We start from the raw sequence: 13,007 nt of genomic DNA, 5'->3' as shown, positions 1-13,007 counted from the left end.
TGGCTAATCTATCTTTCCCCGGATCTCTCGTATCGGATATGCGATATGATGGGGCGATACGCGGGGAGTGGGAATTTTGCCATATTAACGAGCTTGTTGAGAAGGTATATGTACCAATCAACGCAGGGGCAAAGTGTGTTCACTTTTTGTCTCAACAGGTTATGAGCCCGGGTCGCTTTCAGCGCATCAGCATGTTCGCGAAGGAACTGCTGGTTGGGTGAGTGACCAGAGCCGAGTAAGGGTCAGAGCATGAGGCCAGCGCCGAGTAGGGCCAGAGCCGGAGTCAGCACCGTGAAGGGCCTGCGTTGCAAACCACTCGCATTACTTTGTCTCCCTGCCTTAATTGCGGGGGTGTGTTGAGAAGGTATATGTACCAATCAACGCAGGGGCAAAGTGTGTTCACTTTTTGTCTCAACAGAGCTCGTATTTATTCTTGGACAAGTAAAGTTCTGAGAGGTATGACGTTTGTTCTTATCAGCTTGTGACTACTGGCGCATCTAGCAGCGCTCTTCATTTCTCATGTTGGGTATTCCAGTGGACACAAGACGGCCTTGCCCGCCGCGCCCTTCGTAAAAGTACAAAAACTGCCAAGCATTGGGAAGGCGATCCAAGAGATCGTGTAGCCTCTCATACAGACATGACCAGGCCAAATGCCGAGTCCAAATGTCCAAACTTCCAGTCTTTTAAGTCGCCATGATCATCTACAGATCGCGCAACAATTAGCGCAGACAGGGCCTCGTCTTCACCCTCTCTAGATAGACATCAATCTCCTTCAACTGCTTCTTGGCTAGTTCTGCGCCCTCTCCCACCGACTTCTTTAGCCTCTCTTGTTCTTGACTGAGCGCACACACGTTCCTCTTTTTCTCTTCCTTGAGCTTGTGTAAGGTTGACTGCGCCTTGGCTAGATCCTTCTTGAGACCCTTCGCACCCGGCTGGTCGCATTCGCGTCCAATGTGAACCTGAATGTCCACGATTTTGTTCTCGGTGGCTGAGACGTACTCACTACACAGTATGTAGAGGGCGATGCGGTCGATTTGATCTTGGGTGAGTGGGGATTTGCGCAGCGGGGGACGTAGCTCAGAGGAGTTGGAGGAGTCTGATGACACGGGTGGGGATCCCAGACCGACGGTGCTGGCTGTAGGACTCTCGTTGTCGGTCATAGGAGTATCGGCATTGGCTGTAGGAATCTCATCGTCGGGGTCATTCCAGATGTCCATCGTCGTTGCAGTGCAGAGTTTTGTCTTGTACGGGTGTGAGGAGCTTGGTTATAACACGCCTTTTTTGAACGTAGTATCTGCGCGAAACACTCTTCGGTTTGGCGGGGGCTGTGAATGAATGCGCGCAAATTGCGGTGACGAGTCGCATTTCCGTTTACGCTTGCACCGAAAGTGTGAAAGGTATGATTAAGGGTCTTCACCTTTCACCGCCCCAGGCCCGCGCCTTGTGTGTCTGCATTCTATTCACTTGTGGTTTTATACTCTTGAGGCCTTCTAGCTGCTAAAACGCGCTAGGGAGCAACGTTATAGTTAACACGCCTCTAAACTCATGCATTTTGTGGACATTATGATTTTGATTGTTAGTACTCTGCATAGATGTACTTGCGCCAATGATTGCTAGACGGTGTTTTCTGGAGACCTGAGACAGAAAATAGACTGTATTTCAGAAAATACGGAATCTTGACTGTGGAGCGAACTCAATACTAAGCATAAGTCGCCAATGAGAAATAGTAAGCATTACTGAGGGCGGACATGACTAAGATCGGCGGTCCAGAGCTATAATTTGTCTCGCACACGGAGAGAGAGAAAAAGAACCCTCCAGAAACTATGAAAGTGTAGAAGTTAGCAATTGATGGGTAGGAAGACGTCGATGACGCTGACGCGATGAACCACCGGTGACGACATGTGGGGTGACGTCTTGGCGCGTCTCGAACGCGACTGCCGTACCTTTTGTACACGCTTCATCATCTCCTTGACCCTTAATAAGACCACTTACACACTCCATTGTCACTTCCCTCTCAGAGGACATACTTGAGAATGGCTTCCAACTCCAATGCCATGGACGTAGATGTCTCGCATGCTCCGATCGCGCCTTCTTAATCCCATCCTAACTTAACTTCCCCAAACCGACCATATTATCCTCGACGTTAACGGCCGCAAATTTCGAGCGCAAAAATCGATTCTCTTACTCGGCCGATTCTTCGAGCAACTTTTCAATAGAAAATAGTCCGTTGACTTGCTTCCCGACGGAGCGCTGCCCATCGATGCGGATTCCGACATATGGCTGACGCTGTTCGCTCATATCAAGCGACCTAGTGTCTGTTCATTGCCGTGGTCACGAGAGAAGGGTTTTGGCTACGTCGGATACAATAAGCTCATGGCTCACGCTGACTTCTTTGGTTTGGATGATGTGAAAGATTGGATAAAGCAGAAGAAGTTTCTTGAGGCTGTGAAGACAGGGTACAAGGTGGAAATTCACCCTGGACAGTTCAACGAGTGCAACAAAGCGAATCGCAATCACAAATGGCTCAGTGTAGGGCCCCTGTTATTGCCGGAGCGGGGGAACACATATGAGGGGGACATAAATGCGTTCCTAGACTCTATTCAGCCTGGCTGGGAAGAGCACACACCCTGTGAGGATATCGAGTTAATCTCATGTTTTGACGCAGAGATTCCTAGTCGGGGCGATTTCCAGTTTTATGGGAAAAATCCATATCATAACCACCCAAGAGAATGCCGAGAGCTGGGAGGGGATACATGTGTAGCCCCGGTGGACGACGTGCACGGCGAGGAAATATGGAAATATGAAACCTTGGATACTAGCATCGTCACTGTGATGAAGTACATTGACTATATACCGGAGCGGTACGAGAAACGCTACGTGGACGCCAAAGACGAAGAAAGAGAGAAAGAAGGACAAGAATAAGAACAACAAGCATAGTTTACAAATATGTAGAATTTGTAAAATGCAACAACGAATCATTGAGACATGAGCATGCGACGCTGCAGCTCGAAAATCTGTTCGGTTTGTGTGGAAGAGGATCCAGCAACTATCATACACCCCATCGGCACATCCCATGTACAATTAACTCAATCGAACTCTTCCGCCGTCCCTAGCTCCTCCTCTCCCCATTTCTCTGAAATGATCAAATCCCACATCTCATCCAACACCTCCCCTATCCCCACAAGCTCCCTTCCAATCTCTGCATTCGCCCTTTCAGCCTCGTTCGTCAGCGCTCTATTCGGCTTTTCAGCCTGCATCTCCACAACGCTTGTAGTCGTGTCGACTAAGTGTTTCAGTCTCGCCTTTGCATATCCCAGTAGGGGTGTTAAGCGCTCGTGACCGATCTTCCTGTTGTCATGGGCGGGTAATGAGTCTATAGCAGGTTGGGCGGCGGAGAGGTGGGAGGAGAAGAATATGACTTGGTTCTGGTAGTTTAGGATATGAGTGGTGAGGGTAGGGAGGATAGGGTTGAGGGGGTGCGTGTAGGATATCGAGTTTGGAGGTAGGGGCAGTGATGTGTATTTCAACGGCATTTTGGAGGGGTTTTGTTGGGATAGAGGGATGTGGAGATTGAAGTTGTCGTGACGTTGATCGGCATGTTTCTAATAGAGGATAAGGTTTGCTTGAGAGAACTGACAATTGTTTCTAGTGCCTGCTTGGTGATAGTAGCAAATGGAGTTGTGAGTTCTGTGGTTTTACAAGCATGACTGGTCCCTCCTGGAATTAGATGTTGGTGGGAAAGAGTGCATGTATCGTGATGGAGTGTCCTGCGTAGCCGGTGTTGATGTACGATTATACTGTGACATAATTCAAACGTACTTGTGCGATATGCCGACCAAGAAAGCGCTCGATTTTATCTTGCTTTACAACCCAACGAATGTGAAGTTTTACTCCCACCTTCGAGCCAACCTAGGTACCGTCTCCATACCTGCTTGACAGCCATATTTGGTTGGTCAACAACGGAAGCGAACCTGATTGTGCTTGCGTTTCACTCGTGTCCTCTGTACCATGACATGGATATGAGGAGGATCGAGTAATGTCAGAGTCTGGGTCGCCTACGCTCGGTTGCATCGGTCGGTACCCGTCGGCTTCGGTGGCCCGTGCTCTCTCAGTCATCCATCAGAGGACATGCAATCTCCGTCATCTTCACCAAGCCGACAAGATACACACACAGGATTCAAAGAGCATGGAACTCAGGAAGCGACTGAAAGCAATTCTCTCGACTCGATGAACACATCAAGAACAGCTTCCCGGGTCAACAAGTCTCCACCCGCCTACGCCACCGGAAGGCGTCTAGAAGCAGACAAGCTGCAAGGCGCAACGATCCTACTGCACCTCGCTGCTCGCCTTGCACATATTCGGACACCACGGTTCCCATCGTTATCAGGCGCATGAGCACATTAGGCACGATGCCACGCCACCGGCTAGCTCGCACTCATCACCACCTGGGCAACGCCAAAATAGTAGGCTGATAAAAGCTTCCCTAGGCCTAGCAAAGCAGGTCTCGGCGGCAATCGGTTCGCGGATATCGGCGATGGAGGAGCAGATAGTATTAGTCGTGCAACTGACCCGAGGCAGACCGAGGCAGCCGGTATAGAATCCGCACTATCACCGTCCTCATTCTCGCAGTCAGCATCTGGACGAGACAGCGACGCCGCATTGCGCGATAAATGTGGAAAACGCGATTGTAGAGTTGTGTTGGACATTTGCGACCTGCCTGTTGCGGACAATCGCCCCGCTCGGCGCCAAGTAAGCCCACATTGCGGAGCCAGGGACGCGGGATAGGTCGACAGGCTCGCGATAGGACAAGGCGAAAACATGCTTTCTGATAATCCACCTCGCCCGAGCTTGTTTGTCTGCCCGCAGCCCTAGCCTACAACTGGAAGGAGATATCGTGAATGTCGCCCCGCTTCCGACGCCTTTGGCTTAGCATGGACCGCTGTACAGGGAGAATGATGGCATCGCCGTTGCCTCTAGCCAACTAGAATGAATGTCACTCCCAGGTACCGGTCCCAGTACAACGTGGACCCCGCTGGTAAAATGCTTCCTCGCTAGGCCCTGCATACTACGCAGCTCATTATACAAATAAGCTGGTTGCCCTGCTTGAGCTTCGTCCGACCATCGACCTTGTCCAATTGAGCTTTCACGAAGCTGGTCGCATACAATGGCTCGTTACCTCAGTGTTGCCGCGGCTTTGGCTGCCACAGGCGCCTGTGCCTTCACACCCGAGTATGTATACCTTCACATCTTTGGTTGCAAATCCATACTAATAATTCCACAGGCTGCTCCTGAGCACCGTCCGCCGCAGTGCTGCTGATCCCAGCCCTGATGGCTCGGTTGCCTTGTTCCCGTACACCCAGTACTCCTTCGAGGAGCACGCGAACTCGGCTGGCATGAACCTCATCGATCTCACCACTGGCGAGATCACTAATTCAGGTCTCAATGCCAGCGAGATCAACGAGGTCGCCTGGATTCCCGGTAGCAAGACGGGCATCATCTACATTAATGGCACCAACGAGGAGACTCCCGGCGGTGTTACCCTGTGGATTGGCGACATCAAGAGCCCCAACATGAGCACCATGGTTGCTTCTCTTGATGCGCCCTACAATGGACTCAAGGTTTCCAAGACTCCTACCGGAGACATGCACTTCTTGGTCAACTGCATGGCCTACCCCAACGGCACTGCAGTCAACCCGGAGACTGAAGTCACCCCTCACTCAACCGCACGCTACTACTCAGATATCTACGTGCGTCACTGGGACACTTGGCTGACGAAGAACCGCTACAACGTCTTCGCTGGAACTCTCTCGGCGAACAGCAGCTATGCGCTTTCTGGCGCTGGTATGCGTAACCTACAGCACGGAATCAACTTCACCGCTACTCAGCCTGAGACCCCCATTCAGCCATTCGGCGACATGAGCGACTACGACCTCAGCCCTGACGGCTCCATGTACGCTTTCGTCAGCAAGGCTCCCGAGCTGAACAAGGCCAACTACACAGCCTCATACGCCTACCTCGGTGCTTTTGCTTCTTCCGAGCCACCGGTCGCTTTCAACGGCCCCGACTCCGAGGCGTACAAGGCTGGCCACAAGGGCGCATCCAGCTTGCCCTCTTTCTCCAGCAACAGCTGTAAGTTCGCGTACGTCCAGCAAGATGAAGACTACTACGAGTCAGACCGATTCCAGCTCTACACTGTTGACGTGGCTGTCGAGGGTACTGGTGTTGCTGTCAGCAACTGGAAGGCACTCAGCACTGGTTTCGACCGCTGGGTTCAAGGACCCCTTACTTGGGCCGCTGACGACTCTTCCATTTACGTCACCGCCGATGACTACGCCCGCGTCAAGATCTTCAACTTCCCCGTGGATGCCGATGAGAGCTTCGTCCCCGAGCCTATGACTTCCAACACGTCCGTTTCGACCTTCGCGCTCCTCCCTGACGGCTCCCTGTTTGTTGCCGCTACCGCCATCTGGACCCCCAGTGAGTGGTACATCCTCAAGGATGGCGTCAAGAACACCCTCTTCGACGCGTCTCAGGTCGACCCCAATCTCGCTGGTCTCGGCTCGCACACTGTCTCTGAGATCTTCTTTAACGGCTCCAACCCCGAGCTCAAGCAGCAGCTTCAGGCCTACGTTGTCAAGCCCAGCTACTACCAGGAAAACGTGACCTACCCGCTCGCTTTCTACATCCACGGCGGTCCCCAGGGTAACTGGGGTAACAGCTGGTCCAACCGCTGGAACCCTCAGGTCTGGGCTGACCAGGGTTACATTATCGTAGCTCCCAACCCAACCGGCTCCACTAGCTTCGGACAGTTCCTCACCGACTCTATCCAGGGCCAATGGGGCAGCTGGCCATACCAAGACCTGGTCAACGCCTGGAACTACGTCAACACCAGCATGCCCTGGATCGACACCAAGAACGGTATTGCCGCCGGTGCTTCCTACGGTGGTTACATGACCAACTGGATTCAAGCTAACGACCTCGGCAACGAGTTCAAGTGCCTCGTCACCCACGACGGTATCTCCAACACCGAAGGCGCCTGGGCTTCCGAGGAACTCTGGTTCATCCGCCACGACTACGACGGCAACATTTGGGACTCACCCGCCTACCGCGAGTGGAACCCCCAGAACCACATTGCCAACTTCTCTACCCCCCAGTTCGTCATCCACAACACCAAGGACTACCGTCTCCCCGAGAGCGACGGTCTCAGTCTGTTCAACATCCTCCAGGCACGTGGCATCCCCAGCAGGTTCCTCAACTTCCCCGACGAGAACCACTGGGTGCTCAAGCAGGAGAACAGCTTGGTTTGGCACACGGAGATTTTCAACTGGATCAACCACTGGTCCAAGGGTGAGCCGTTGAGCGATACCCCTATTGGTAACTAAAGCGCTTCTATGAATGCGTTTAGTTATCCAATGTTGGCTGCGGAAAGGCAGGCCATGTAGATAATTATGAAACTTATCTAATTGTTGAGAATACAGTCCGTAAGTGACTTGGTGGTATCAAGCGGAGGAGTAGTCACATGATTGGTGACACGTGCAGGTGGGTCCTAGCGGGGAGCTTGGACGCAGCTGCACGCAACACGGATCTACGAACGTGTGAATAGCTCCTTAGTCAATACAATACGAGTCGTACCACCACTACCGTTGTGCCTTAGAGAGCGCTCTATTAGGTAGTCATACTACTACTAATAGTGCCAGCTTTTCAATAGGTTATGAGCCCGGTTGCTCGGTGCTCTACGGTTCGGCGACCCACCAGATCAAGGTGATCTGAAGCCACGAAAGTCGAGACGAGCTTCTCGCACACGGAAGACGAGACGAGCTTCTCGCACACGGAAGACGAGACGAGCTTCTCGCATACGAAAGACGAGACGGGCTTCTCGCACACGGAAGACGAGACGAGCTTCTCGCATACGAAAGACGAGACGGGCTTCTCGCACACGGAAGACGAGACGAGCTTCTCACACACCGAAAACGAGCATACGGTTCCAGCTAGAGAAAGCTGAAGGGCGCAGACGCCAAAACGTTTACAAACCCACTAAACACCCCCTACACCTCGAAACCACACACAACTACGGCATTTGACGCGTCACAGACAGTCAAAAGCACAACCGCGAAGATGGGCAGCGACGACAGATACGATAAGGAGCCTAAGATCCCAAAGCTGACGAAGGAGAATCACGAGAAATGGTTCCGCAATAACAAACTGAAGCTGAAGGGAAAGGGAATCTTCTACACTATCGAAGTCACGAAGCACGCGTACGCCTGGATTGCACGACATGGAGCTGGCACCTCCACATCAACTGCCAACACCTCTCAAGACCCGGCCGGCACTGTCAACCCTACAGAACAAGCAAGCGTCCTAGGCCTGACAAGCGACTTCGAACGACTGGGAGGTACATGGAACGCTGAAAAGGCAAAGGAATACGACAAGGATGAGGCTAAGGCACTGTTCTACATCACAAACAGTCTCCTTGATGATGACGACGCTCTCGCAGACGAGTACGAGACTGCATCTGCCCTCTGGACCGCACTGAAGGTCAAGTACTCAAAGACTGATCAGTTGACAGCCAACAACATCATGACCAAGCTTCAGAACTTCACCTGGAAAGACGAGAAGGATGTCGACTACACGTGGGCAAAGCTAAAAGAATACCGCCGCAAGATTATTGCAGCTAAGCCTGCTGCCAAGGGACTCTACAATGATGAGGCACTTCTCCAGATCATGCTACGCGCTCTTCCAGAAAGCTACGGATCAGTAATCGACTATCTCGATGTCCAGACCTCTCTCACGGTTGACGAAAAGATTGCTGCACTCCGCACGAAGGAGCTGCGACTGAACGACACGGCTGAGCATGCAAATGTAGCATTCCCGAAGTACCGTCACCCGAATGACCATAGAAGCTCGGACTCCTCGATGCGCGACCGCCCCCGTTCTACATCGCCTGAATTAGGCCCATCCACAGGATGCCTCCATTGTAAGGGAGAACACTGGGCCCGAGACTGCAAATACAAGGGTGAAATTCAGGAATTCGGAAGAAAACTTCGAGAGAAAGACGAAAGAGCTGAGAGACGCGCAGCCAAGTCGAAGAGACCTTCTAGAAATGAGAACAAGAAGCGATCTGACAAACCTGTCAAGCCTACAGTCAAGACAACCTCGAGGCGCAAGCATGGGTACGCAGCCAAGAATCAGGATTCTGACTCTGGAACGGACAATGGCTCCTCAGGCACGGACAGCGAGACCAGCCACGAGTCTACATCCGTGGAAACAGAATGTACGCAACACTGCCATATCTCTGCGGAACAAGCTAGTAAAAGCACACCGGCGAACTGGATTGCTGATACTGGTGCTTCATCACACATGACTGACAAGAGAAACCTGTTTAGAGGACCGCTAAAGCGCACGCCGCTCACCACTATCCAGGTTGGGGAGGATTTCTTCATTCTACCCAACGTGGTACTGTTATGATGAAGGCACTGGATGGGACAACAGGATTACTCCGAAAGGTTCTCTACGTACCTAAGCTCGGCGTGAATCTAATCGCAGCAAGACGGTTGTGTAGGGAGGGACTTCAAGGCATTTTTGATGACAAGAACATGTATTTTAAGGACAAATCAAGAATCGCAGTACAAGCAGCACAGAAGGACGGTCTGTACATCGTAAGCCACATTGCAAGCAAGTACTCAGGAAAGGCGTTTATTGCAGGCAAGACTCGGACCGACAGCAACGATCAAAGCACTGCGGAGGAAAGTCAGGAGACACAACCCGAGACACAATCCGACCAGGACCCAGACGAATCCGAAGAAGACAAGTCCACGAAGAAAGATCGCCGGAACTACAGGCTAATGCACAGACGGTTTGCTCACTACGGCCCAGCAATGCTACGAAACCTGTATAAGGTAACGACAATTGAAAAGATTAAAGTACCCCCAGCCCACAGGCGCTTCTGTGACCCATGCCTTAAAGGCAAGATGAGGAATAAGATGAACAAAATCCTAGCAGAACACAAAAAGGAGGTACTAGCACTAGTATCTCTTGACTTAGCTGGACCGTTCCCTACATCACTCCGCGGAAATAACTACCTTATGCAAATAATCTGCAACCACTCCCGAAAGAACTGGTCGATACCACTGAAAACCAAGGACCAGGCTATCCTAGAGCTACGCAGATGGAAGGCAAAGGTAGAGCTCCAGACTGGGAAGAAGGTGAAGGCCTGCAGATCAGACAATGCGCCAGAACTAAAGCTTGTGATAAACCAGTGGGAAACTGAAGACGGGGTTCAGGCCGACTACACCGTAATTGCGAGCTCGAATCAAAATGGACCAGTGGAGCGAAGCATCCAGACTGCCGAACACGCAATGAGGGCAATGCTCGATGATGCACAACTTCCTATTGAGTTCTGGGACGAGGCCGCTGAGGCTGACGCCTACATCCGCAATAGACTGCCAACAGGACCGCTGGTCGAGGGAAAACCCACGTCTCCAGAGCAGGTATTCTCAGGGAAACGCCCAGGCGTAGACCACGTACGAGTCTGGGGGAGCAAGTGTTACACCTATCTCAATCCAAAGACGCTGCCAGCGAAAGGGAGATTAGACAAGTTAGTGCACCGTGGTCGAGCAGGCGTCTTTATGGGATATTCTGAAACTACAGACAAGCAGTTCAAAGTCTACTCTCCTGACCTTGGATATACGCATAGAGTTAGCGTCATCCAAACTAATGAGAAGGTGCCAGGGGAAAGATAGACCTGAACTTGAGAGTCAAATCAGGTCCAATGGGCACATCTAATGAGCTCATCCCACGGAAAGCCAGAGGAAGACCAAAGAAGAACCTAAATCAACTAACTAAACCCGACGCCCTGGATGTTGATATTGAACTGCCGCCATCATCGCCGCCATTGCCGCCGCCATCATCGCCGCCACCATCGCCGCCATCACCGCCGCCACCATCGCCGCCTACGCCAGCACCTGCGCACCCATCACCTACCATCACTCCACCCGCGCCAACAGTAGAGGATGAGAGCGAAGAAATGGAGGTAGACGAAGTTACCAACCCAGTAGCAGCCGAACCATCAGCTAGGTATCACTTCAGGACTCGGACCCAAAAGAGAAAGCGAGATACATTTGACGACATGGAGGATGAACATCGCCAAGCCAAAATTGTCAAAGCTATGCTAGCTGTCCTACGAGAGAGCCGAGCTGACGAAGACCCCACAACTGAAATACCGACATCTACGCACCACCATGAAGAGTCTGCACACGAGACGATTGTTAAAGCCTTCTATACGGTGATTGTAAGTGGAAACCTCGATGTCACGGGACGAGCAGAACTTAGCGGCAAAGCTTTCGCAGCAACAGAAGTTAAAGGCATTAGAATCCCTCAGACCTATAAACAAGCTATAAGCGACCCAGAGAACGCACTGAAGTGGAAAGAGGCAATTGAGGAAGAGATCAGGACTCTTGTGGGGAACGGAACTTGGGAAGAGCTTATTCCACCCCAGGGTGCAAACCTCGTCACCACAAAATGGGTGTTTACTGTCAAGCTTAAAGTTGATGGTACGATTGAGAGGTTCAAGGCCAGACTTGTTGCTCGAGGGTTCAGTCAACAACACGGGATTGACTACACCGAGACTTTCGCCCCGACAGTACGAATGGACACCTTAAGGTTATTCCTTGCTACTGTTGCCAAACAGGGCATGGAATGCTGGCAGTGGGACATCAAGAACGCATTCACTGAGTCATACTTAAAAGAAGACATCTACCTCACAACACCAGCTGGGGTAAAAGTTAAGAAAGGCAACGTTCTGAAGGTTTTGAGGAGTCTTTACGGACTTAAGCAAGCTGGACGAGATTGGAACCTGCTACTTAAGGGGTTCTTAACTGAGATCGGTTTTACACAGAGCCTTGCAGACCCCTGCCTATTCACGCATAAAGGCAGAGGTATTTCACTACTGGTTTATGTTGACGACATTGCTGCTGCCGCGAAACTCACTTCAGACCTAGCCTGGTTCGACGAAATGCTCCTTACGAGATTCAACTCCAAGAACCTGGGGGAGATTCGAAAGATCCTTGGAGTTAGAGTCACCCGCGATAGAGCTAACAAAGCTATTTACCTCGATCAACAGCAGTACCTAGAGACAGTCCTAGATAAGTATGGTATCACCTCAGCAAAGTACAAGTCAAAGAAGATCCCTGCTGCAGACTACGAACACCTAAAGCCTGCTACTCCTGAAGACGCCAGAATCGACTCCACACAATATTCACAGATTATTGGAAGCTTAATGTACGCAATGGTATTCACGAGACCAGACATTGCCTTTGTACTTGGACGACTAGCCCAGTACATGAGAGACCCTGTAGAGATGCACGGGACTGCGTTAAAGAATCTAATGAGATATCTACGGTCAACAGTAAAGCAGAAGATTCGCTTCGGTCCAGGAGGAGATCACCAAAACGAGTTTGGGATCTACACCGACGCTGACTGGGCAAGCGATAAGACAGACCGGAAGAGCATGTCTGGGGGAGTCGGAATGTTCTATGGAGGACCATTCTCTTGGGCAGCAAAGAAGCAGAAGTCAGTGGCAACCTCAAGTGCTGAGTCTGAGTACATCTCACAAGCCATGTACGCCAAGCAGGGACAGTGGGCAGCTCAAGTACTCAGAGATCTCGGCCTGCACCAATACGTCAATGAGAACGGTATCACAGTCCAGATGTACGGTGACAATCAGGGAGCGATTGCACTGGTGAAGAATCCGCATCTGCACGAACGTTCTAAGCACATTGACATCTGCTACCACTTCATTAGAGACCTAGCTGAGCAGAAGAAGCTCCAGATTTCTTATATTCCGACTGACGAGATGGTTGCCGACGGAATGACTAAGCCACTGCAGAGAGTTGCTTTCGAAAGGTTTAAGAAGATGCTGGGAGTTATTGATGAAGGGCACTAGAACAAGTCACGTAAGGCCTGTGGGGGAGTGTTGAGAATACAGTCCGTAAGTGACTTGGTGGTATCAA

At 51.3% G+C, this 13,007-nt stretch overlaps 5 protein-coding genes across 5 annotated transcripts; 3 read left to right on the top strand and 2 right to left on the bottom strand.

The window, feature by feature from the left end:
* Positions 1 to 719: 719 nt before the first annotated feature.
* Positions 720 to 1,217, bottom strand: PtrM4_067790 (uncharacterized protein; the record flags this gene model as incomplete). The annotated part of the gene is made up of 1 exon (XM_001933460.1): positions 720 to 1,217. One exon carries the CDS (start codon positions 1,215 to 1,217, stop codon positions 720 to 722), a length of 498 nt encoding a protein of 165 aa, XP_001933495.1.
* A 1,869-nt stretch (positions 1,218 to 3,086) lies between these two features.
* PtrM4_067780 (uncharacterized protein) lies at positions 3,087 to 3,533 on the bottom strand (the record flags this gene model as incomplete). Its single annotated transcript, XM_001933459.1, has 1 exon — positions 3,087 to 3,533. One exon carries the CDS (start codon positions 3,531 to 3,533, stop codon positions 3,087 to 3,089), a length of 447 nt encoding a protein of 148 aa, XP_001933494.1.
* A 1,631-nt stretch (positions 3,534 to 5,164) lies between these two features.
* On the top strand, positions 5,165 to 7,382 carry PtrM4_067770 (DAP2, Dipeptidyl aminopeptidase-acylaminoacyl-peptidase; the record flags this gene model as incomplete). Its single annotated transcript, XM_001933458.2, has 2 exons — positions 5,165 to 5,229; positions 5,282 to 7,382. The coding sequence occupies 2 exons, from the start codon at positions 5,165 to 5,167 to the stop codon at positions 7,380 to 7,382; spliced, it is 2,166 nt and encodes a 721-aa protein (XP_001933493.2).
* Positions 7,383 to 8,115: 733 nt separating this feature from the next.
* PtrM4_067760 (uncharacterized protein) lies at positions 8,116 to 10,739 on the top strand (the record flags this gene model as incomplete). The annotated part of the gene is made up of 2 exons (XM_066105794.1): positions 8,116 to 9,420; positions 9,471 to 10,739. 2 exons carry the CDS (start codon positions 8,116 to 8,118, stop codon positions 10,737 to 10,739), a joined length of 2,574 nt encoding a protein of 857 aa, XP_065964421.1.
* Positions 10,740 to 10,768: 29 nt separating this feature from the next.
* On the top strand, positions 10,769 to 12,940 carry PtrM4_067750 (uncharacterized protein; the record flags this gene model as incomplete). The annotated part of the gene is made up of 1 exon (XM_066105793.1): positions 10,769 to 12,940. The coding sequence occupies one exon, from the start codon at positions 10,769 to 10,771 to the stop codon at positions 12,938 to 12,940; it is 2,172 nt and encodes a 723-aa protein (XP_065964420.1).
* Positions 12,941 to 13,007: the final 67 nt, after the last annotated feature.

The sequence above is a fragment of the Pyrenophora tritici-repentis genome, chromosome 2 (genome assembly GCF_003171515.1).
Source record: "Pyrenophora tritici-repentis strain M4 chromosome 2, whole genome shotgun sequence".
NCBI classification, from domain to species: Eukaryota; Fungi; Ascomycota; class Dothideomycetes; order Pleosporales; family Pleosporaceae; genus Pyrenophora; species Pyrenophora tritici-repentis.
Note: the sequence above shows the minus strand (reverse complement) of the source record. Positions and strands in the feature narration are given on the sequence as shown.